General features: G+C 32.8%; 1 protein-coding gene across 1 annotated transcript in view; it reads left to right on the forward strand.

Annotated features, from left to right (window-relative positions):
• The window catches only part of LOC149090094 (uncharacterized), a 48,237-nt gene extending 22,930 nt beyond the window's left edge, over positions 1–25,307 (forward strand). The window contains exons 12-16 of the mRNA XM_089232231.1: positions 5,601–5,685; positions 8,098–9,803; positions 11,091–11,154; positions 15,169–15,383; positions 23,073–25,307. Coding sequence (XP_089088357.1) covers positions 5,601–5,685; positions 8,098–9,803; positions 11,091–11,154; positions 15,169–15,383; positions 23,073–23,403 — 2,401 coding nt within the window. The 3' untranslated portion in view covers positions 23,404–25,307. The remainder of the gene's footprint in view (positions 1–5,600; positions 5,686–8,097; positions 9,804–11,090; positions 11,155–15,168; positions 15,384–23,072) is intronic.
• Positions 25,308–25,881: the final 574 nt, after the last annotated feature.

The raw sequence follows: 25,881 nt of genomic DNA on the forward strand, positions 1-25,881 counted from the left end.
TGACATGTGCCTAATTCTTAGAAAAATAGGTTCATTCAAAGTTAAGTGACAATTGAAAATTGTATGAAAACTTTGCAATATCGCTTTTGAGCTTATACATTAAGTTTTGATCTGCATGTAGAATAGTTTACAGCAGATTTAAAGAACTTTTAAAGTTTATGATAAAAAATAACATTTGATAATGAGATGTTGCACTTATACCTCTTGTATTCCAAACTATTTTGCAGATGAAGTAAGAGTACAAAGTAAATGATAGAAATATTAGTGTGCAAATTTACACAATACAATCTAAATAAAAATTTTATGAAAAAGTTCATCTTTACACAGATAGGTAATGTGACAGCATGTCTTTTAAATAGAATCAGATTCATATACAGGATCATGTTTATTCAGTTCTACGTCCCTCTCGGTATTTTGTTCTGGTACGTGCTCTTAAGCACAAGTTTGTTTTCAATAGCCTCCTGGAATTTTATTTGGTACTGAACAGACTTGTAGATGGAATTGTCATGGTGCACTGGCAGCATAAGTAGTAGAAGGTCCTTCAGGTTTTTTAGCTTTATGTATTTGATCTTTGGTTGTACTTCGTTGAGTTTCAGTTTTGGAAACCTGAGTATATCTCTGCCAAATTGGTATGATTTTAAGTTCATTGTAAAAAACTCCAATGTTGTTTAAGTTTTCTTTATAGAAAAGCGTCCATGTGTTTCTTTTTTTTTTTTTAAGTGAAGCCATTAAATCTTCCGTATACCATTTACTGCGCCTTTGAGAAAATGCTTAGAGAATCTAGAGTGAAATGAAGTTGTCTTAATTCATCCTCACCTCCTTGAACTTCTTATTACCCTTGGTTACAAGAGTTTCCCAATGTTCTGGAACAAACATCTTCTGGTCACTTTTCTTCTTTGCAATGTCTGTTAACCCAAAATTCTGGTCACATTCCATAAATGAGCACCCAGAAACTATGAATTTATGATCCACAGTTTGGATATTGGTGTTACAGATAATGTAAACTCAGAATTTGACAATTAAATGGCTCTTGTTTTCTCTCCCAGCATTGTAAATGCTGTCAAATAAGTGATATGCAGGGGTGGAAAAGCTGCTACAGTTGCTACAAACTGCTACAATTTCAGATGTCTGTTACAATTTTGACAGTTTCCTCTCGTTTGCTACATTCTACGACAAAAACACTGAAATTTTTAAATTTTGCGCCATCTTGCACCAAAAACAAAATTTCCCCTTAAGAAACTTTGAAATTGCATCACAATAGAAGCTGCCTTTTTAATGACGTCATTTGTCCTCCCTGCAATCTTATTTCTTGGGGCCGCAAATGGAATTAACTTGAAGTCCCCCTCCCCAGGATTTGGCGCATAGGCTTCCGACGACGTATAAAATGGGGTCATACTACACGAATTGCTCTCATCAACAGAACAAAAAAAAAACACCCTTCAATCATTGTTTCCAGCTGCTTTTTTCCAAAAAAAGTTGACTCCTTTGATTTACAGTATTTTCACAAAAAATTCAATCCGAGTACATCTGTTTTCACTCCCTATTTTTAACTGATTTGTGATTGCTCCATGTATTTTATTTTCCAGCATCTTTAATAAATTTTCAATCTTTTGTTTTGCTCCCAAGTTTTATATTATTTTCTACTATTCTTTCTCTTGATATGTCCTTTTATGTCATTCACGGTATATTTAGTGTTCAATGGAAAATGGTTTCCAGCTGTGCATTAATTGAAATTACTTTGTCTGGACCATAGTTTCTCAACGTTTTTTTGTCGCATCGTCCCCCGACGCAATCTAACCTATAGGATCCTATGTTATACCCATAGAGCTTCTACTGCCCCCCCCCCCCCCGGAACATTCCATCGCCCACGTTGGGAATCACTGGTCTAGACCATGGTCATGGTTGGTTTGAAAGGTATTTAATGTAAGATTCCAGAAAAGCTTATTTAGGCAGACAAGCAGAAGTGAACAAAAATTCACAAAACTTTTCTTTGGGTATGTGGTAGACATTCTGAATGAAAATAATATGGTAACAAGCTAGCATCCCTCACATCTACAGTGACCATTTTTGTTACATCATATTCTGCATACCAAGGCTAATTGTATTGGGATCTACAGTTTATAGCCGATTCCAAAACAGACATAGTTCCAGAGGACAGTGATCACCTTTTTCAAGATCTGAATATTATGAGAAACATTGGTTTGGTCTGTATCGTAAAATATGTGATGATTTAATAAACCTATGAAATAAAATCTCCCTCGATCTGTGCTTTTTTTAACTATCATTCCACGCAGGCTACAGTGCTTTGAGATAGAGCAGTTACACTGACAGCACTAGGGACTCCCACATCTGGAAATGGGGGCTACGTAGGTGATTTTTTAAGGACACCGGGGCCAAAATTTTTCACGGGTCCTTCATTAAAAATATATATAATAGCCCCTGTGCAATATATTATGTGAATTAATAGCAGGGAAGTCTCAAGACAAAATTCTCACCTGTGCAAGACATCATTTTGGTGCCACTCTGGCATATAAGCGACTTGAGTAAAATTATCTGGGGGAAATTTGCAGATTGTGTGTGCGTGTATATGCCATGAGAGATAACATAGGCAATTTAGTCATTAAAGCTCTTATCCTGGGCTTTATATTCACTTACCTCATAAACTTGCACATATTTATTGTATACTATCTGAGTTGTGTTCCAGCTAGGTGAAATGAATCAAATTACAATTGTGTCTGCAAATTATTCCATCCAATAAGTCATAGTTCGGAATTTGCAGAAAACTTTTTCATTTTCATTCTCATTCTTGATTTGGACGATAGATGGCAACACTTGAATACAGAACGAGCACAACACTTACATGAATTATCTTTTCGTTTCTTTGAAACCAACCACAACCATGATCTACAAACTATGGCCCAGGGCCAACATCGGCCCGCCATAGTTTATTTTGATTATGACTAAGCCATGAAAATCTTAATATTTTGGATTTTAAAAGTTCAATTAAGCCTTGTTGAAAATAAGAGAATCGAAAATTTTATTAAAAAGTTAGAATGTCTAAAATTAAGGGAATGCCCTCTAAAATACGGGTCAAATGGTTACCTAAACATACAAGTTTCTGGCTTGTGAGTGACTGAAATACAGCATATCCGGCCTGCGGATTGAAAAGTTTGGACACCCCTGGTCTAGACAAAGTAATTTTAATTAATGCGCAGCTGGAAACCATTTTCCATTGAACACTAAATATGATGGTGAGTGGCGTAAAAGTAAGTAGCATATCAAGAGAAAAAATAGTAGAAAATAATATAAAACTTGGAAGCAAAACAAGAGATTGAAAATCTGTTAAAGATACTGAAAAATAAAATACATGAAGCAATCACAAATCAGTTAAAAGTAGGGAGTAAAAACAGATGTACTAAGATTGAATTTTTTGTGAAAATAAAATCATTCTATTAAATTTCTAATAAAATTTCTTTTTAATCATTATTCTATAGTTTGAATTAAAAATAATTTAATTCTGTAGTTTAGGTTAAAAATAATTTAAGTCTATTGTTTTAAATCACTCAAATTTCTGAGAATTTCGAATAAATATTCTAAGAATGACCCAGGAAAAGGTCATCTCAAAGTATGTTGAATCAAACTGAGGTAATGATCAAGAGCAAATCCAAAAAGAAACACTTGTCTTTAAAATATTAAATGGGTGAATTCTGGTAAAAGAAGCAAGATCAAACGTTCAAAAATGCTTAACTGAAGAGAACAAAAGCACAATGTACAGACTTGCATCAGTGGCAAAAACAAGAAAAACAATTGCTTTTCTATAGAGTTTCAAGTCTTTCTTTTGATTTTTTTTTAATTACGTGATTACGAAGTCAACAAGCTAAATTTAAAAATACTAATTTTCAAATTATTTTTGAAATCTGAAACACAGTCTTATTTGTTGATATTGTATAGAATGTAAAAAATATATAAATATCAAGAAGTCTCAAAAAGTTTTTAATTAAAAAATAAAAATATATATATATATCTTCTAGAGGAAATCTGTATGTATTTTATACCTAGGGGGGACACCCCTTCTGAGCTGAAATAACTGTTTTTTGAAGTAAAAAGTAATCCTGTGTATGCTACCGCGTATACGTATATAAAAATTGCATATTTTATTTACTGCCAAAATTTTAAAGTGCTACAAAAGCATTTTCCCTGCTACAAAAATCAAATTTTCATTTTCCACCCCTGGAAGTGAATGAGCAAACAGGAAGCAATTTCATTGCACCCTTTGTGTTGTCTGACTCTAATTTTACATAAACATTGCTTTGTTCCGATCTTTCAGATTATGGACACAAAAATAATGAGTCCATAACTCGCAAGCATAATAAGCTCTAGAACAACTCAAAACTAGCAGGAGCATCTTTTGTAAGTCGAAGCACATTACAATGAGCATAACTGCAATATATCCCTTGTGCTTCAAACCAAATAGCTGGCGGTGAAGTAGTTTTTCTTAACACTTAGAATTCAGCCCCTGTTTGAGTAACATGCATACTCTTTGTAATATGAAAAAATGGGAGTTTTCACTTCACTTTCCCATGCTTTACTCAGATTTTTTGAAAATTGCACTTATACCTGTCATGCTTTTGACCCCAAAAATATATAGTAAAATTTATTTTTATTTAGTAGAAGTCTGTGGCATAAGAAAATACATCATTTTCCTTTTTTACAAAGAAAAATTTATTTGATGAATTTATTAACTTATTGGTTTTCTAATAACTTTATTTGTAGGAAATCTAATTTATATGTGTGAACCAGTGTTTACCAGATTCCTTTTTTAGCCACCTCTTCAAAAAATACACAATTCATATAATTATGAGTAAGCAGGGCTGTCTTTACAGCACCTTGGACCTCAAGCAGTGATGTTCTAGGGCCCCTTACCAGGCTGGAAGTGTCAACCTTAAAATTTACATATATTTCTTCAAAAATCATTTTGCCAGGTCTAATTTTTATTGAGGCTCTCTATGCCATTCCTGGGTGCACCCAAGAAATGTAAAAACTGGCTGTGAGTAAAGATGGTAATGTTTATAGTAATAGTGAGCTGGAATAGGTGATGTGAGAAAATGAGCTTTGAATGTTAATCTGCACTGTGGAAAGCATGTCAGTGGTTCTCAATCTTTTTGGACTTGTGGAGCCTTTTTTGGTATATTTTTGCTATGGTGGAGCCCAGTAGGCCCATTTTTTTTATTTATTCATCAAAGTAACCAATGTATTTTTATTATTAAAAAGTATAATTATTTTTTCAAATTTCCCTCGAGCGGTCGCTGAGCCCCTGGCGATCCATGTGGAGCACCAGTTGAGAACTGCTGGCATAAGTAATAGGTGCAATAAAGCAGGTAATTGATGGGCATAATAATTAATAAAGAATTATGCTTCTCAATAAATAAACATAGTTGCTATATTATATAGCATATTGTCATATTTTTGAAATATATAACATCCATATTTATTTGTTATTGGCATCTTTTTCTCAGCCACCTCAGTGGGCATTTTGTCTGTTGTGGCATTGTATTTGTGTATTATAAATAAAGCAGACAGTTTTGATTTTTTTTTTCCAGAAAATTTCCTTCCGCCCCAGATGTGATAATAACCAATGCCTGTGATATGCCTATACCATTTGGTTACTTGCCACATAAACCAAAGGTAAGCTCCAGTATCAAATATATTAATCTTGACATCATAGTCCCCCCACTAAATTTACAATCATGGCTTAACTTTATGAACCAGCATATTTTTGAGAACTGGTCCCCCGATCCCAAACAGAATGCGTAGAGGACAAATATTAAAATTTGCTCTATGGATGCTTATATATTTAATCTATATTTTACAAACTCATGGTTTTTTCCTCCGGCAATTTTACTTTTTTAGCCAAATCTAATATATATTGCAAAAGCTGTGTTTAGTTCTAACATTCCAAAGCAATATCAAGAGATGTTCCAGTGACTTTTTCTTCATTTCACAAAATTCAAGAGGAAACACTGGTTGTAGACAATTGTACAGCTTACACTGAAATAATCTTCAGGTGACTCATATTGAGTTTCTGAGTTTACGAAACCTACCACTTCACTGTCATGGCCTATGGGACAAGAAATCATTTATTTGGAGTATATTTATAAAGTTGCTTTGAATTTAGAACTATAGAAAACATATGAAATCAACGTTCTTGCAGCAGTGCATTCTCAATTACCACATGGAAAGGTCTCTGAATGCACAGTTGCACATGCATTCCACCATGTAGCATTCAAAAGGATGAAATAAATTCTAGACAACTGAGAATTTTCATTTGATGAATTCATGAAAATTCTTTGAAAGAAAAAAAATGTTTTAGAGCGTTTTTATATAAAGAAGTCTTGTGCTGAGTTACAGATAAATAAATCATTCATCAAACCTCTTAGTGGGGAAGTAAAAGTCTGGATATAAGCAACTGAATTTCTGTTATGACTGAAAATGATAATGTACCAAAGTTGGTAATGTATATGATGTTTTGAAATGATCCTTTGAACATTGTATAAAAAATGTTCCACTATGTAAATAATATTTACTTATTAGCATGGCAATATAGTAAAACTCCTGTATATTAATGTCCTGTAGAACAATACTTTCCTGTAAAAGACTTTTTTATCTAGTTTTTTTACTAATATATATATAATATGTTTTTTAAGCACTAAAAATGCATTATGAATTATAGTTTTAAATATCTGAATTGATATTTTCAGAAGTTTGTTTTCCCATCATGATTATGTTGAACCTTCTTGGTAACTCTTTGTGAATGAACTTCATAATTTTTTTTCACTTGTAAAGGTATACAAGATACATTACGTATTATGCATTTCAAAAATTATGTGATTAATTTTACTGACTTTTTTAACTATATCATCTTCCCTTATACTATAGTTAATTATAAAAAACCTCCATTCCATTATCGTTGATTCTCCCATGATTGTTGAGTTTCTGCACAATGCAAAACAATATCTGTATCATAACCAACCAACACATTTTCTTGTATAGGACTTCCAATAATAGTGCATAAATAAAAAATAATTTTCATATAATTTATTCATTTTAATATTGAAATTTTTTCAGGTTTGCATTGGGGCACGATAATCATTTGTTGTGTCAATACTGCAACTAGATAACTTGCTTTTAGGTGTTTTGAGGAACAATAAGCTATATATAATTGCTATGTATTACTATTGTAGATCATTAGTCTTGAGCATCAAGTTCCTTATTTATCCATGGAGTCAGATAATAAAGCTAAATATATATACACAGTTGATGCTTGTTATGATGACCCCCACATTATGGCTACCATTCCATTACAATGACCAGTAGGATAAGTCCTAAATGTTTTCATAGAACAACTATCGTTTGTTTTACTTTTGATATCATGACGCTCCCAATACAGTCAAACCTCGTTTATGAGCAAAAATATGACTTAGTAAGCGGAGTAAGCCATAGCTGTGGCAATTCCAATTGGGAGTTCCAAAAAGTGACCCGGTAAGTGGAGTGACGTGTTAACCGGGTGACGCACTAACGAGGTTTGACTGTATAATGTTCGTTTTTGACGTGACAAATGGGGTCGTTATATTGAGCGCCGGCTGTATTTAACTTAGACTATTTTTCTTTGTTTTAAAAAAATATAACTTTGCCTGGACTTGTGTTACAGATTACCTAGTTGTAGTATTTCAAAGTGCATGCCAAAACATGCCATCTTTTGTATTTACCTAAAAATCACCTATTTTTGAGTATTACACCAAGTTGTAGTATTCAGTTGAGGATAAGCCCTTCTGTTTAGTTCAGTAGTGTATTGAAAACAATGCAAATTTTATTTGCTATATTAACCTGCAAGGCTACTTTTTTCTCAGCTGTTTGATTTTATGTCGTACTTAGTTTGATGCATTTTTATTGATGATTAATTTTATTGATAGTTTAATGAATTTATATGTAATATGAAATTTCATTGTTTTTTTAGAATTTCAGATATTATTACTTTTGATTTCCTTGTACTGTATTAGTATGTTTTTATTTTTGATTTATAATTGTTATCTATTGTAGATCATTAGTCTTGAGCATCAAGTTCCTGATTTATCCATGGAATCAGATTTTGGAAGTGAATGTTCCATAGACAATGGTTCTCGTGGTGGATACAAGAGTTTACAAGAAAGACTTTTTTCCAGAGAAAAACCCCAACAAGAAAATGTGACGAATCCTTGGACAAATAGGATGTCCTTTGGCAACAGTTATGACAGCATGAATACCAATGCTGCAGGAAATAATTGTGTCAACTACAGGCAAAGTTTTCCTAGTGCATTTGCGAATGATAGTCTTTTAAATTATAAGCTTCTGAATTCATCTGATTCCATAACATGTAAAAAAACTGATGTTTTGGAAGAAACTTTTCCCAGGTGTTTTCCAAGTATGCCACAAAGAAATAACTATTTTTCATCTCATATGGACTACCACACTGGATTGAAGGAACATACCATCTCGGAATATGAACAAAGTGCCTCAAATATGATGGGCAAAAGTACTCATAGAGTAACTGATGATCATTGTCTTGTTCAAAGTTCTTGGAATATGAATGAAATTGCTAATGTATCTCCAAATGTAAACAGTAACTCTTCAAGTTATCTTACAAAAAAGTCATGCTTAAAGAAGACAAATGTCAGGCCGAATGTAAAATGTGATACCAAAGATGAACAGCTTCCTCAACTCCCAAATAAATCAAAAATACCTATAAGAGCAAAATCTACAACTACAAGAATTAATAATAATAAAAAGAAAAAGCATTATAAGGGCATTTTGAATGATAAAAATTCAAATGCTTGTTCCACAAGAGTGGAAACCAATCCCATAGAAAATAGTGGTGAAATTCCCCATTCATTAAAGGCACACAATGAAGTGCTATTTAATGTTCAAGATGCACTTACTAGACTTGCTCAGGAAGTTTCTAATTCCACTACCACTGAAAATATTGTTTCAAATGAAATGGACAAGCAGAGCTTTGAATGCTGTGAAAAAAATAAAAGTCTTGATGTTCAAAAAGAATTGAGCAATAGCCAGGTTTTAATCCAACAAAAAGCTTACATTGCTGCTGATAATGCCACAACTACTAATCCAAGAGAGTTTGATAAAAGTTTAACTAGTAGTTTCTCTTCTGGGAATGTGTCATTTGCTGATGTTTGCACATCACTTGTGTCAAAGACGCCTCAAACTGCTGAAAAAAAAGCTGAACTGGGTGAAGATTATTCTAATGATAAAAATACCAATGTTAATGATAATTCCTCTGAAGCAGAAAAACCAAATGCGAATGTAGCAGAGCCTGAAAGGAATGTAGAGGATTTTAATTTAAAACGTTCTGTAGCTACAATGACTAGTTTTGTGGGTCTTTCAGGAAGTCAAAGAGATGTGGGTTGCATAAAAGAAGCATTTAATTCTGAAAAAAGTTCTTCAAAGGGTATAGTGAAGAATTCACTGATTATTAGAAGTTTGGAGGAAAATAAGCAACTTAGAACTGATAGTTTTAACTGTGAGGTGCTGCCTAGCATATCACACATCTCTTCCCGAATTGGTGCAAGTGATTCAGCCTGTAGCCAAAAATCAGAAATTTCAACATTTGGTCATTTTGTGGACCCTAACGAAATAAGCCTTTCAGTTTCTCTTCATGAAATGAACCTTGAAGAAAATAACTCAGATATGTGCTTTAATTCTGAAAATGTACCTCAAATGGAAATATCTAGTCATCTTTCTGCTTGTAATAGGTAGATAATTTTTTTTATCATATATATATATTATATATATTAATTTTTTCTAATCGTATTCAAAAGTGAAATTCTTTGCAGAATTTGTGTTTTTAGAATTCAGTCTTTGTGAAGAAAAATAAGGCAATGAATTTAACGTCAAAAGGGAAAGCAAATTCTTGGGATACTATTTTTTTAATCAACATTTTTTTTTCATTCAACATTTTTGAATGTGAGCAGCAGTGCTAAGTACATTTTAAGATTGTCTTGTTTAATAGTAGTTCTTAACAATCAGAAGATGATTTTTTATAATTTACTTTGGCCTTAACAATTGTTACTCATTCTAAGATGTCACAAATATTATGAACACATCAAACTAATAATCTTAACACATCAAGTCAAACTAGTTAACATTTATTTATTAGACAAAGTCGAGACATTGTCTTAAAATTGAAATTATTCAACCATTTTTCCCCATAAATTTTGATGAAAGTGAAATTACTCGTCTCTTTCCTTTTCAATTCTAAATAGTTTTAATGCAATTCAAATAATCAGTACAGTAGAACCTTGATTATCCGAAAATTACCTCAATTATCGGAACCTGAGGGTGTTCGGAGAATCGATTTAGAAACTAATTCGATGAAGCAAAGGAATAAATTAAATTTAAGATGAATTCGTGAGATGAAAAAAAAGGTGACAGGTAAATCTGCTCCTATGCGCACATTTGTTTGCTTGTCAGTCATTTAGAATTATATACACCGTACCCGGATGTGTGAGTTGTAGTACTTACATATCTATAACTCACAGGTATGGTACGTGCAATTGTTTGGAAGTGAATTATTGTACAGTAGAGCAAAGCTGTCGAGTTGGGAGAAAAGAGCATTCAAGTTCCAAGGAAATACCAACTATTGAGCACTATAGAAAACTGGAAATGAGTTAGGTTGAAAAGGTGTTCGGTTGACAGAGTTCGGAAAATTTATGTTCGGATAAACAAGGTTCTACTGTATTTGAAAGTTAAATGATATTCTTCATAATCAATTTCTTTAGGATAGTTGTTTTTCTTAACAAAAATTAACACATGCTGCAAGTCTTTAAAAATGTAAGGGCTACAATGTTCATCCAAAGAGCTATATTAATTTAAATGATTTAGGTTTTTTTTTATGTTTGAATTTTCTATTGATTCAACCAAGAAAAATTTTTGGGTTCTAAATAGGAAAAAAAATTGTATTCTAATTAAATCATATCTTTCAACAAACAAAAATATATGGTTTTTCTCTCATTTATTTTACTATAATTTTTCCTTTACAGTGAACATTCCACATGTGGTCATCCACATCGTTCTGAGAGTGATTTAATGGCTAAGCAAAATGTGGTGAGTGCATTTACAGAATGGAATTTATTTTCAATTTTTCTAAAGGAGTGAAAGAAATTATAAATAGAATAAATTGTGTGAACAATGTTCATTGATATCAGTATTTATGTGTGGTAAAAAATATAAAAGCTTCAGTTATGTAAATCTATTCAAAATTATTTCTTCGTAGTTCTATAATGTGTATGTTATTTAATATACATATCCTATCATGATGATGGATAATCATTAGTACAGGAAACTGATAAAATAGGTTGAGGGTACGTATATTGTGAACTGAACAAAATAAAGAGTGGGGTGCTAATACAGGTAAAAAATTCTGATGCTACCTGAAGTCAAAAGGGAAATCTTAGTCATGTGTTATTTGTAGTCATGGGTAAATGCCGTTTGTTTCAAATCAAAAACTACAGAAAAATAGCTGAGAAACAAAAACTTAAAATGCCTCTAGCAGGAAAAAAAATATTTTTTTTAAGAAGTTTTTAGAATTGGATCGAAAAGTAAAGTTGCAGCTAACTTCAGAATTCCCTACAGTGCCCTTTTCACAAGAAACAGGGAAAGTGTCAAAAAACAAGTATGAAAAGAATATCAAGAAATAATGAAAAAATGTCTAGAAAACTATTTATTAAGATATTTATGCTGAATTTGTTCGGCAATGGTTCACACAATGTAGAGGATAAATATTCCAGTCAGGAGACTGGAACCATGAGACACTCTGAGTACATAGTAAAATACAGTGAAATCTGTCAAAGGCAGACACTGTACAAGGCGGAAACCAGTCTTAAATGGAACAAATATATAGTCTAGTGAATAATTAATGCTTTTATAATAAGAAACCTCGTAAAGACGGAAACTGTCTGACACGGAAACGGAAGGCATATTTACTCTGTTTGTAAATACAAAACCTGTTAAAACTGGAAGAATTTTTGGCTAAGTGTGTGCATATTTGTCATTTGGATGGAAGGAAAGTTGAGTCGTTCTGATCCCCTCCCCCCTTTTGTTAGGTGAACTCTTTCGCTTCTTGGAAAAACAATGAATGTGCTTTTATCTATTTATCTGAACTGGTTCTGTGGGTCAAGCTTGAGTGTGGAAGCAGATTTACTATTCAAAATTTAGTAAAAGCTTGTTTAGCATTTTATTGATGATGGAAATTGTGACGTTTATTTAAAAAATACTCCTATTTCTTGGAAAAAACTAGATAATTTTGGGAGAGTAATACGTGAGGGAGACTGAATTATTGTTCACAATTTAGCGATACTGTGTTTTGGCTATTGCAGAGATTTTCATTCGGTGTAGAGATGGCGACCAGCAACAAGAAACGTGTATTAAATTTGAACACACAAAGGGAGTTCGTAGAGGTGTAAAAAAACAAAAGTTTTATACATAAATGTTACAAATATGTAGAATCTTTCTTTCACAAATGTTATTGGTAGTTGATCTCATTGTTTTTTTTTTTTAAACGGTATGCAATTTCCCAATTTTTACTTTAAATACAGTGAAACTTCGCTACAACGATACTTGATATAATGATATCCTTTACTATGATAAATCCCTCTATAACATTAGTTTCAGGTGATTTCTGAAACCGCTGTAAAAAAAGTAGTTTTTTATAGCATTATCTTAGGTCCCTTTCACACGATACTGGCGTTCATCTTTAGTTCGAAATTCGTGCATAAAAACTATTTTTTTGCAATTTTTGTAATTTTTTTCTCCTTCATCCTTAATTCAGAGTGCCCATAGACAGCCTAGAGCCATTCTTTGGTGGTTTAATCTATAGCCCCATAGAATATAGGTATAAAGATGTCTTCATTCCGATCCTCACAGGTAGTCGATGAGAGAAAATATCTTAAAAGATTTTGAAAAAAAATGTCTTTTCAGAAAAATATGAAAGAAAAATTCCAAAAACATCCAATGATGTTCCAAAAAAAAAAAAAATTCAGGAGATATCAATATTTGCAAGTAGAAAAAAGGGGGAGGGGTGGAGACATTTGTTTGAATGCAACCGATGCACCTATTGGTTGAATTTTTCAACTTCTATAAAAGATCTTTTATAAAACTGTATATTATAATCCCTGCCTTAAGCCCGGATTACACTATAAACATTTTATAATAATTAAAAAAAGCAACCAATAAATTTATTGGTTGTTTTTTTCAAGTTTTATAAAATAACTTTTATAAACCTTTTAGAGTAAGTCCTATCCTTAGATTAGTCACTTCTAAAATATAAAATTTCTATTTTTTTTTTTAGTTTATAGACTCAATATCGTGTAATATATATATATGTAGGTATTGGGGGGGGGCACCAAAACTATTCAAGTGCTTAGGGCCTTCAAATGTCTTAATCCGGCTCTGAGTGAACGTTGAACGTGGATAACGTATTTAATAAAAATATTTTTTTTCAATAATTTCAAATATTTATATTTTTTAAATAATTAAATATTTAGAAAGAAAAAAATTTTAAAGTTATTAAGTATGTAGTTAATTCAATATTCATAATGAACAGAACGGCTTATAATTTTGGTTCCGTTAGTGGTCAAGTTGACAAGTTTTATTGTATAAAATTGTAAAATATGAACAAAAGGCAGTTAAAGTTGCTATTTCTCCTTCATCTCAGAAGGAAGCGGAGGGATAGACGTATATAGGTACATCCTATTGATAAACAGGGGCCTTCATATGGTGCTTTTAAAGGTATTTATGGCAAATAATTAAAAAAATTCTGTGTAAAATCATCTTTAAAAAGTAGCCAAAGATGCGGGCGAATTCCTCCGCGTCCGCATCATGTGAATAGCTCAGAATAACCTAGTTGTCAAAATTTGTATGTACGGATGCGGGGCCCTCACTTAGGTTTTGACACATATGGACGACGTCCGGACCCGCATAAACATTTTAGGTGTGGGTGAATTTCGGCTCAGCTGAAAGGCTCAGTATATTCAAGTTGCTAAAACTTCTTCCAGATCCGCATCTGCTCCGTGGAAAGGGGCCTTATATTTTGCTCAAAATCGTTTTGAATTTAATTTTAACTTTGTCTTGTCACTTGTTTTCCTTTTTTTGAACGCATCTGATAACAGCAACATCTTGCACTAAAAAATCGCTGAAAGCTAAAGGAAGTTATTGCTACTTTCTGTGTAGGACACGAAAGTGCAATACGGTAAACTTCTTTACAAGGACAATGTATCGTAGTGAATTTTTGTTATAAATTAATCTCAATTACAATTTTTTCCAGTGAATAAGTACATGAAAATACATTTTCTGACGCTATTAATGATGTTGACGTAGAAAAGATGACAACACCAGCGTAAATTTTATCACACGTAAGGACAATTTTGCCTCTCAATATAACGATAATCCCTCGATGATATTTTTTCTTTGTCCACAGAATATTGTTATATCAAGGTTTCACTGTATTTAAAAAAGTTCATTTTTGACAAGTGTTCATTCTATTGCTATTCAGGAGAATGTTTTATATTAAAGTTTAATTATTAGCACATTTTAAATATAAAATTTCAAATGTATAGTTATTTGAAGCAGCAAACGGGATAAAATTCAAAATAATAATATGCATGTCTCTGTTTATAGAAGTTAGGCGGATGTTCTCAAAACAAGTTTTGTAAATGATAGAAATAAATCACTGCATCTATTTTTATGTGCACCTTCATGAAACTGAAACCTGTCTGGAACAGAAAATAATTTCAGTCTCTTGACCATCCATTTTATACAGATTTCACTCTGTATAATATTTTTATTTTTCTCAATCAAAATCTTTGTTCATTCAATGACATTTCTTTTTTTTATGTAAAAACTCAATTTTTTTTAATTTCATCTGTTTGGAGATATGTTACTCTAATAGCTTGTTAGGTGATAATTGAACAAAAATTCATTCCATTCACCAATTGAGAAAAAAATTAGCTGTTTGAATATTGAATATTGGAATACATTAAAACAAGCTATGTATAGAATAATTTTTTTTCTATGTTTAATTACCACTGAATAACAAATATCTAGCTTTTATTCACTTTTTAGACAGAAACTGATGTTTCACCTCAAAGAAATGGTTCAGTTGATCAACACTCTGAAATTTTCTTTACTTCACAACAGTCTGTTTTCACCCACCAGAGCAATCAAAATCCGCGGCATCCTCCAGAGTATAATCGTACTCGGAAGAAAAAATGTAGCTGCACTAACGAGCAATCTTTTACAGACAAGACAGCAGAAAAACAAGGTGAAGGTGGAACAGTGTAAGTATAAAATGTTTTGTTAATCGTATGGATATAAGGTGCTGGAAAAAAGTTAAATCTTTAAAAAGTAAGGACAACCAAAAAACTGCTATATCTGGAAAACTTGTGCCTGTAGATGCATGAAAATTTTAGTGACAACTAACTACAAGTGAAACTCAACATTTTCCACTAAAAATAATTTTTAGTGCTGGATTTTTTCAAAAAACATTACTGAAATTATAGTGAAGGCCAAAACCCAGAAAAAAGTATAAGAACATGTATGATTTCTGAATTGGGGGAAAAGAAATTTGTGTTTTTCTCATGTTAACCTAATAGCCGCGACTGTCTTGAGCAATCATAAGCTGTGAAATCAATTTTTTTTTCTGAAAGTGCGAAGATGCCAAAAACAATGTAATTATTGGCTATTGAAGGGATGTAAAGCTTGCTCTCATAGGAAATATGATGTCTAATCATTAAATGCCGAGACAAGACTGTTGATACAGTTTCATAAATGGGTCCCAGAATTATGGACTGAAAGCTTGCACAAAAAGGCTTCTTTCTCTTACCATTAAAAAAAAAAAAAGAAAGATTACTCTCAGTTTTTACATGAAAAAAATCTAATGCAGAAGAAATACAACTTGCCTTGTACAAGTTGAACAGTGTGTGATCTGTTGAAAAACTATCTGAATGTCCAGTTTCCAAAAAAGAAGTGCAAACTTCCTCCTTACAAAACAGCACAGATAAAAGGGAGCTAGATTTGCCATAAAGCATGCATCTTTTAGTGCCAAGTGAAATGATGTTGTTTTCCTTGATGAGAAGAAATTCAATCTAGATGGGACTGATTGTTTTAAATATTACTGGCATGACCTACACTGTGACAGAACCAGGGTTGGTAAAAAAAATGGTTTTCTGGAAAAAAACTAAAAACCAGACTTTTTTTGGTTTAAATAGCATTAACAGTATAAACAATAAAATTTTTGAAAAATAATTAGAACTTCTAATAATTAATTTTAAAAAAATGTTTATTAATATAATTAGCACTATTTCCATATTAATTAATCAATAAATATTACTTACATTTTCTACATTATTACATATTTTCGAAATTTTCTCACTGTAACGGTTACAGTGAGAAAATTTCGAAAATATCAAATGGCAACACCAATTTTTTTGTATTGGAATGTGATCTCCATTGTGAAAAACCCTAAATAGTGTTCGAACGGCAACTGTAGCATGAAAATCACCGGCGGTAGATAGGCTAAAAGTGAGGACAACCAATAAGGACAGAGAAGCAGCATAAAATGAAGCATTTTATTGTGTTTCACAAATTTTCCACATGACCTTGTGGAGGACTAATCAGGCTGGGATCTCAGCCGAAGAAACGGTGTGACGAATGAAACGAACATTAATGCTCTGGTGCACGGCAAAGTCCTTTTTACTTTTTCCTTGCCTAGCTCCGGGGATTTTCGTGCTACAGGTGCCATTCCAACGCTATTTAGTGTTTTTCAGTATGGAGATCGCATTCCAATACAAAAAACTTGGTGTTGCCATTTGATATTTTCGAAATTTTCTCACTGTAACCGTAACTGTGAACTCAAAATTTATCTTTAATAAATTCATTGCGACGCACCCATTAAGCCATAAAATGATAAATCGCATAAAGGTCCTTGGCCTGCGGACCAAATATGGCCCTGGGGGTTATCTGATGTTGCCTGCCCTCTTGAAACCTAATTTTATAAAAATGAACTAAGCGGCACATTTATAGATTGCTTAAGTGTCCTGTGGTACGATTCCAGAACATTTAAGAGGCCCGTGGCACATTTTCAGATCACTTAAATGACCCGGGACAGGGTTCCAGAACACTTAATTAAGTGATCTGTGACATATTTAAAGATCCCTTGAGCGACATGTGATGTAGTTTTAGAGCACTTAAGTGCCCCCCCCCCCCCCAGTGTGGTTCTATATCACTCAAATTATCCGTGGCACATTCTCAGATTATTTAAGTGATGCGTGGCACAGTTCCAGAGCACTTAAGCAGCCCGAACACATTTCCAGATCACTTAGATCCGCGAAACATTTAGTGATCACTAAAGTGGCTCTGTAGGGCACTTATCAATAGGGGGGAATGCTACTTCAAATCACAAACTATCGAAAGGTTTTTCTCGTTTTTGGCGCACCGAGTAAGATGTCGTTAAAAATATTTCATATTTTCATAAAGGGTGGTTGATGACATAAGCATTATCCAAACCACCTTCCTTATCAAAAGTCTGTAAATCAGACCTCTCCCCCCCCCCCATCGATGATGACACTATAATTGAATGGCCCCTAAAACAAAAAGAATTGTCTGTGAAAACCAGAGGTCTAGACGTTAAAGTAATGCATACTTTTATCATACAAGGGGAAATTATTATTCATCTGTAAACAAGGGATGTCTGTTTTACTGTAATTAAAGATTTGTCTATACTGTGTGGATAGGAAAATAAAAAAGGATTCTATCCCAATTGAAAATTTAGTGAACAGAATTCAATGAGCCATTTACACAACTGCAAGCTTTTTTTACGAGTTGGCCTGTATGTGATTCACATGGAGTGGTTCAAGCAAATTCTATGCTAAACTTAGATTTTGATATAATCTGTTCCAAAATTCCAAAACTTGCATAGACAATAATTTTTTCTGGAATAACAAATTAAAAATTCCACATTTTGATCTCTTTCTCCCCCCCCCCTCCCCCCGCAAATCATGTGCTGGTAAAACATCATTGCACACATTACTTGAATATAGTTTTGTCAATCTCAAAAGTGCAAAAACTTGCAAAGAAAGAAATTGCAAAATTTGCATATTTTAACGTGGCTGCTATGATGTGATCTTTTAAAGAGTATTAATGCATAGAGGAAAGCTTTTATATATATATAATGTATAATTCGAGTAGTTTTCATTTTATTTGCCTCTTCATGTTTATTACACTGTGATGGGTGTGGCTTAAATTGTGTGTTTGAAGTCTGAAGGTGTGTTGTCAAAAATAAAGCTAAGATTACAGGGTGTAGCAGATCAGGTAAATATAAAATGTTAACTGAAATTACTAATGTAGAATTGAGATCATGACTTGGAAGACTGAAAATAAACTTGGATGGGTGGAGAGATTTAGGGAGGGTTCACACAACCATTAATCAATTCCTGTTTCAAAAAGCACTTCATCATGGCCAGCAGTCCAACAATTGTCATGTCTTTTAAAAAATATGTATATAGACCTCTTCTAAATCAGCACTTCAAAAATTATCGATTAATTTGGGCCGCAACCACATTAATTGGAGGGATGAATGAATCACTTTCAACTTCAGCAATGAAAAAAACTTCAATATATTTGGACTGATAGCTGGATCTATTATTTGCATGACCTTAGACATCAATCTTACACTTTCTACAGCTGGCAGCAAGGAGGCAGATTTTTCATGGTGAAAAGCATTCAGGTTCAACAAAATGACTTATTGGTTTTTCGTGCAGGCAGCAGAAGTTCAAAGGCTATCAAAACATTCTTAGAACCTCTATATTTCCTGTTGCAAACTTTATAGGGTACATCAGTTGTTTCAACAGGACAATGCTCCTGTTCACACATTTAAATAAACATGCCCATGATTTACTTCTAATCAGAATCTATTCAACCCTATGCTTGATCAAGTACAGTCAAACTTGGCTAATTTAAAGCTCAAGGGGACAGCGAAAAAGTTCGAATTATTCAAAATTTGATTTATCCACTTCATCAATATAGAATAACTATACTTTAACAAAAAATTAAAAACTCTTAATGGTTACAAAAATGTATTGAACGCTATCGCTAATTATGCCTGTGTAAGGACAATGTTAGGGCCTTATCTATCTATCACTTACTATGCAAGTTTTCATATTGTAGCAACCAGTGTTTTTATGAAATATAAAACGATCATGAAACCTGCAAGTATAGTCGAATCCCATTATAACAATGTGGAGAAATCACTTTGTTATGATGAAATTTCATTACAAAGGAATTCCATATTTTTACATTGTTCCTATGTAAACATATCTAGGGGATTAGAAAAGTTTTCGCTAAAAAAGGAATCAACTGCATTTCATTTGTTAATTTGTAATTTTCCTTTGTTATCTTTTGTATACTCTTGAGCATTACACAAAATCCTTAAGTTAATTTAGGGAATGGAGTGGAGGGTGTGATTTTTTAGCTTCAACCGCCTTTTTCTCATATCTGTAAGTTTTGGAATAGGAACCTCTGTTGCTTCCTTAGGTTTTCGTCCTCTTCGTGAGAAGATTGAATATGACTACTTTATATTTTTCACCAATGCCTGCATTAATAAGTCAACCATAATTTTTTTTTTCTAGAATTGAACAATCGTATGAATCTTGTTTGGACATTGTGAAAAATGTGACTAAATTGCACATATTCCAAAATAAACAATAATGTACAAATACAACGCCATAACAGGCAAACCGCCCAACGAGGTGGCTGAGAAAAAGATGCTCATAAAAACATGGATGCCATATATTTCAAAAATATAGCATATATTTTAAAAATGCAATTAACGAAAATTGTAAACAATATATACACATGATAAAATATTATCCAATGCCCATAAAGAATACTTATGGTTGTCTTATTCTAAGTATGGATAGCTTCTCGATTTACCCCAACATGTTTATCATATTTCTTTTTAAACGTGCCAATTGTGTTACAATTTACTACCTCCGGGGGTAAGCTGCTCCATTTATGAACAACCCTATTAGAGAAAAATTCCCTGCGACACCATAACCTTGCATTGTCTCTCACCAATCAATACTGTTGTCCCCTTGTAAAAGCAGTCGATTGGTGGTGTACTAAAAGTTCATTGTCCATCCTATCCATCCCGTTGAAAATTTTGAACACTTCTATTATACCTCCTCGACACCTATCTCCAACATATTTTACTAGACAATAAATAATGACTACTGCACTCCAGCCTTTAAAGATTACCAAAGGAAACCTCATATTTCCCAAGAACAATAGCATTTGCATCTGCAGGCATTGACAGAGGCTAGTAAGAACAAAAAAGCCTGTGTATGAAACTAGAAACTAAATCATTGTTTCTCAGAACCAAAACACAAAAAGTTCAGATTTTGTTAATTGGTGGTTTTTAATTATAACATTACAATTTAGGCTACACAACATTCTGAAAAATATCAGTAAACCATGGAATAAAGGAAAAGATGACTGAAAGTTAACCAAGAATTCTAAGACAAGAGATACACTAGCGCAAATGACATCTGAATCAAACTTCTAATTAAAACAAAACATGAAAAAATTCGAATTTAGCAGGTAATTTCAACATTAAATTGAATAGAAACTTAAGGGCAATTCATAAAATTTTAACTATCCAAAATTTAAATTAACCAGGTTTGAATTAGCCAAGTTTGCCTGTTTCAAATGATTCATGGCAATGGTACAACAGTTGAACTACAAATATTTAAATCTTTTGATTTCTGTATATTATTAAGACAGTGGTTAAGGTGGTTTTTAATTTTTGTTAATTCAGGTTCAACCTGTAATTCAAGCACCGTGTATAGAAAAAACAATATTGAAATATGTTTTCATTGTCTTAATGACCCATTTTATGGCATCAAAGAGCAATCATGTAAAACTTATAATTGATTCAGTTCAGAAATGTACATGGAATTTAAGTATTCAATCCTGGGTTTAGTGAGGGTTCAGTTATACAACCCATATAATCAATAAAAATTTGAGAATTATGTTAATATAGTGTGTATTATGTTTATAGTTTGCTAAGTTGACTGTGTGTATTTTTTTTAATCCCACTTTCATAATACCTTGACATGACTTATTGGTTAATTGCTTATTAATTGCAGGCATCTCTTGCTTTACACGATTAATCAGTTCTGCAAAATATTCACTTAAAGTGAGTTGAATTTAGCTTGGGAAAGATGGGGGGGGGGTTTCTTCAGAAAGATTTAAAAAGTTGAACCCAACAGCAAAGGAGCTTTTTTAATGAATTATTCAAACTTATATGAATAAATCCAGTGAATTTAGGTAATATGAATGAATTAAATTAATGTTTTTCTGTCTTCACTACTTGTAATTGATTTTAGTGAGTGTGAATGTTTTCTTTCCTAAAGAGCCTGGTATGATAGGCTGATAACTTTTTTTAATGAAACCATCTAGGATTAAGCTGTCAAGCAGCATTTTTCGTCTCCTTATAAAAACTTCAGTAGCAAAACCAGAGAATTCCATATATTTCTCACAAACATGAAAATGCAAAGTTTTACTGGAACAATTTTTTTAAATTAAATTTCTCAGGGTATTGTCAATGTGTCACCAAATGTTGTTCATCAGCGAGATCTGGGGGAGTTGTATCTGAGAATTTCCCTCATATTTGTCCCAGCTACATCATAGAATACAACAGATTGCATTGTCAAGTGATTTAACTATGTTATATATGTCTTGAATTTGCAAATCCATTTCCGGGATTAATAAGTTAAACTTCAAGCCAAATTTTACAAGGTGGAATTCCTGAAATAAACTTTTAAAAATCATATCAAAATTGTATAAAGCGAAGCATATATCCCCATAAAGCAAGAGATACCTGTATGTAGCGAAGCATGTATCCCCATAAAGCGAGAGATACCTGTATTGATTTGTCTAGTTCAGTGGTCTGCAAACCGCGGCTCTTTGGCCCCTAGAGTGTGGCTCTTCCACAAAATACCACGTGCGGGTGCACAAAAACTCCAGATTTTTGGAAAATCATGTTTAGACCAGGACCGTCTTAAGAGCATGATGAGGTCCTGGGCCAAGTGATTTTTCTGAGGCCCTACATGACAAATTTTCAAAAATTTCAACCGGTTCTCTCTCTCGAATTTCTTTGAGGCCCAGGAGGGGCCCCCATGCGTTTAGGCGACACTGGTTTAGATACGCATTCGGGCCATTTTGTTCTCGCTCCTTTCCCCTCCCTAGTGAATCATCTTTTTCACGGGCTTTTGGCGAAAGCCTGACGCTACTGTCAAGTGACACATCCGCGACCAATCAGGTGGGTTGATACAAGGAAGTTTGGGAAAAGTTGTCGAAAACAAGGCTTTTTTTCTTAAGGTACTGGGGGATAGATAGACGCAGAAGATGAGTCTCCTCTCTGAACATGAGGGGGGAGGGGCATGCAATGTTTTCCATACCAAAGGAACTTCAACCTCTACCCGGCCAGTTCATAGAAGACAACGCTCCTGGGCCACCACTTCTCATGATGACTCTCCTGTAGCCACCTCTCTCCATCCGCATTCAACATCAGTCATATACAAGATGAGTGTGGATGGGAGAGTCTAAAGGGGTTGACCTCAGCGAACGTACCTCAACGTTTTTAGCAAAGGCCAGCTAAGGAGTACCCTAATTAAGTTAATAACAATGTACCTACCTATATAGTTTAAGTTTTAAAAAAATTGGCTCTCGAAAGAAATTTTAATCGCTGTACTGTTGATATTTGGCTCTGTTGACTAATGAGTTTGCCGGCCACTGGTCTAGTTTATTAAGAAATTGAATTTTTTGGATGTGGATGCCGAAACTGATATTTGGAAAGAAAAGTGATCGACTATCACTTTTCTTTCGTGCTGGGAAAACCCCATGTCTAGTTTATTTTTTGTGTTGAAAAGCAAGCTTTTAACAATCTAATTTTTTTCCCTCATTGACAGACTATCTTTTCGACAGTCGTGTGTAGTTACCAAGTATCAAGAATACAGTTTCAGTAGGAAGGATTTTAGTGCAGAAGTAAATAAGAAAAATTCCTTGGATTCTATAAATTATTCCAGGCAAGCAACAAGTAAAAGGCAATACCCAAATATGACAAAATATGGTATACCAAAATTTTTCATGTACTCTAAAACTGAAGATTATTTGAGACGTTATGGATTGATACCTGATGACGCATATAAACTAACTGGTGCGGTTGACAAACACCACAGAAATCCAAGGAATGACTGTTCACATGCAAAGGTGAATAAAGCTCAAGAGCACATGAAATGATCAAAAATTGTTCTGTTCCTTGTGGTCGGATTGGAATTCATGTTCATAGGACATAATATATAAACCATCATACTTTGAAAGCTATGAAAATGGTTCATATTGTGCGTAAGTGATGCAGTCTTGTACTTTCATAATATATAGATTTCTAAAATATATTTAACTCAATTTAAGAGATTTCTTTTCTTCCTTAATTGTAAATTATCCATCATATCAGACCATGTTTTGATAAACAAAGGTTGATTTATTTTATTAGGAGATAATTACAAGTCATATATATACTTATGCTTTTATTATAATTTCCCATTATAAGGTTGTGATTCGTGTAGCTCTAAAAGTAAATTTTTAGCTCTGAAGAATAATTTGAAGTCAGCATCCATCTAATAACTTTATTTTGAATTTTTTACTTTTCTCCTTACTTAACTTCGGTGACCGCTTATTGAGTAGTGACGAATGATATCAGACTATGTGCACATTGCCTGCTTAAGTCCTCAGGCAACTATGACTTAACTTAAACTTGCTCAAGAAAATGATTTCGACAAAGTTAAATTTTTATTTAGCATATACGTTAGTGTTTTTTTTAGTTCTTGAACGAAAATAATGTGCAGCATGCTAAAAGCTGCAGTGTTTTTATGAAAATGTTTCTTCTTTTCTGTCTATGCTGTTTATTTACTGGAAATTACAGTAATTGTTTCTTTTTTTAAAAATTAGAAAATATTTACATTTTTCAGTTAATTAAATTTTAATGTGTAGCCAAATAATATTAGACCAAGAGTTAATTTTTGTTCTCACTAATACAAAGTGTCTACAAATGATTAAAGTGATTCCATGTTTGTAGTTTCTTTTCATGACTGCAATTTTATCAATGAAATGGTGCAGCGCAAAAAAACATTTGCTCTTTTTTTATTTTGTGATCAGACTATTACAGGTCAAGCATAGGAAAATATTGACTTGTTCTTTAGTTGAAGATAGGCAATATGCATTTGTTCTATCTATATTTCAGAAGTGAAGTGTAATGACTGAATGTCTGTACTGTTCGTGGGCCTATTGCTCTCTGTAACAAGACTTTTTAATGGGGCGAGATCGGCGCGCATTTGCAAGTTGAAGTTGGAACCACAGAAAACCAACTTCAGCCAATCACCACTGTGGCAACAGTGGGGCTCGAACCTGGATCCCCGCAATGTGAGTCCATCACCGTTACAGGTAAATCATAGGAAAATTAACTCGTTCTTTAGTTGAAGACAGGCAATGAGCATTTGTTCTATCAAAGCTCTGCCCAATGTTAGGAGGGAATACAATCATTGCTTATGAAGCTCTGCCCCAATGTTGAGATTAAGTATGTGGATCACTTGGATTATTATTTCGGCTTGGAATTAATACTTGGGGCTAGAGATGTGAGGTGAAAATATTCTCCTGGATGTAAAAATTGGAGAACAATCGAGAATATTCATTTTCCTTTTAAATAATTTAGATTTTTTTTTACTAATTTTGTTATATTACGAAATATAAATCAGTTTTCATTGCCTGAAACATTTACAACAAAACAATTTTTGATATAATCGCTCCCCAATGACAACTTTGGTTCGAGAATATTCTCCAGGTCATGATGAGAGGTTTTAAAAGTTTGGTTATAAAGGGTTTAGAAACCTTTAGATTGAAACCTTAAAAAATTACTTTAAAATTAGATAAATTTTCAGAAATATATTCACAACACACACACACACACACACACACACACACACACACACACACACAAAAGCACAAAAGAAATTAAATCAAAGTTGATTAATAAAGGAAGCTATTCTTATATAATCACCTTCATTCTAAGATACAGAACTGTTGTTTACTTCAATGCACATGCACTTAAATTCTGTATCACTCGCATTTTATTAAAAGTTTTGAAATTCAGTCCTGTTGGTTTAATTTTCTTGCTTTCAAACTCTTTAATATTGTGGTCTACAAACTTCAATATACCCATCTTCTTGATGAGAAGAGAGGCGGGGACAGAGAATATTCCTTCTCTCAAAGGACTACTATTATAAATTACTAGAAGAAAATTCTTATCAAAAATAATTATTCTCAAGTTATTTATTGAGATTATTTATTATAATACCTGCTATTACATATATTCTTGATAATACTCTCTGGAAATATTTCGGTAACTGAAGAATATTCTCATCGAGGAGAAAATTCGAGAATATTCTCTGGAAGGACTATTATTAATAACTTCATAATAATTCTTATTTTCTATAAGAATATAATATTTTCCAGTAATTTATGAAAGTTCTTCTTCCATAGAATATTCTCAAGGATATTATATGTAACTATATATATATATGTTATAAATAACAGGAGAATATTCTCATCAAGAACTTATAAGAATATTCTCATCAAGAACTTATAAGAATATTCTCATCAAGAACTTATAAGAATATTCTCAAGTTACTTATAATAGTCCTACCATAGAATATTCTCCGAAAG

This window comes from Pholcus phalangioides, unplaced genomic scaffold (genome assembly GCF_987345545.1).
Source record: "Pholcus phalangioides strain wild (caught in Gottingen) unplaced genomic scaffold, Ppha-v1.0 ptg000001l_1, whole genome shotgun sequence".
NCBI lineage: Eukaryota > Metazoa > Arthropoda > Arachnida > Araneae > Pholcidae > Pholcus > Pholcus phalangioides.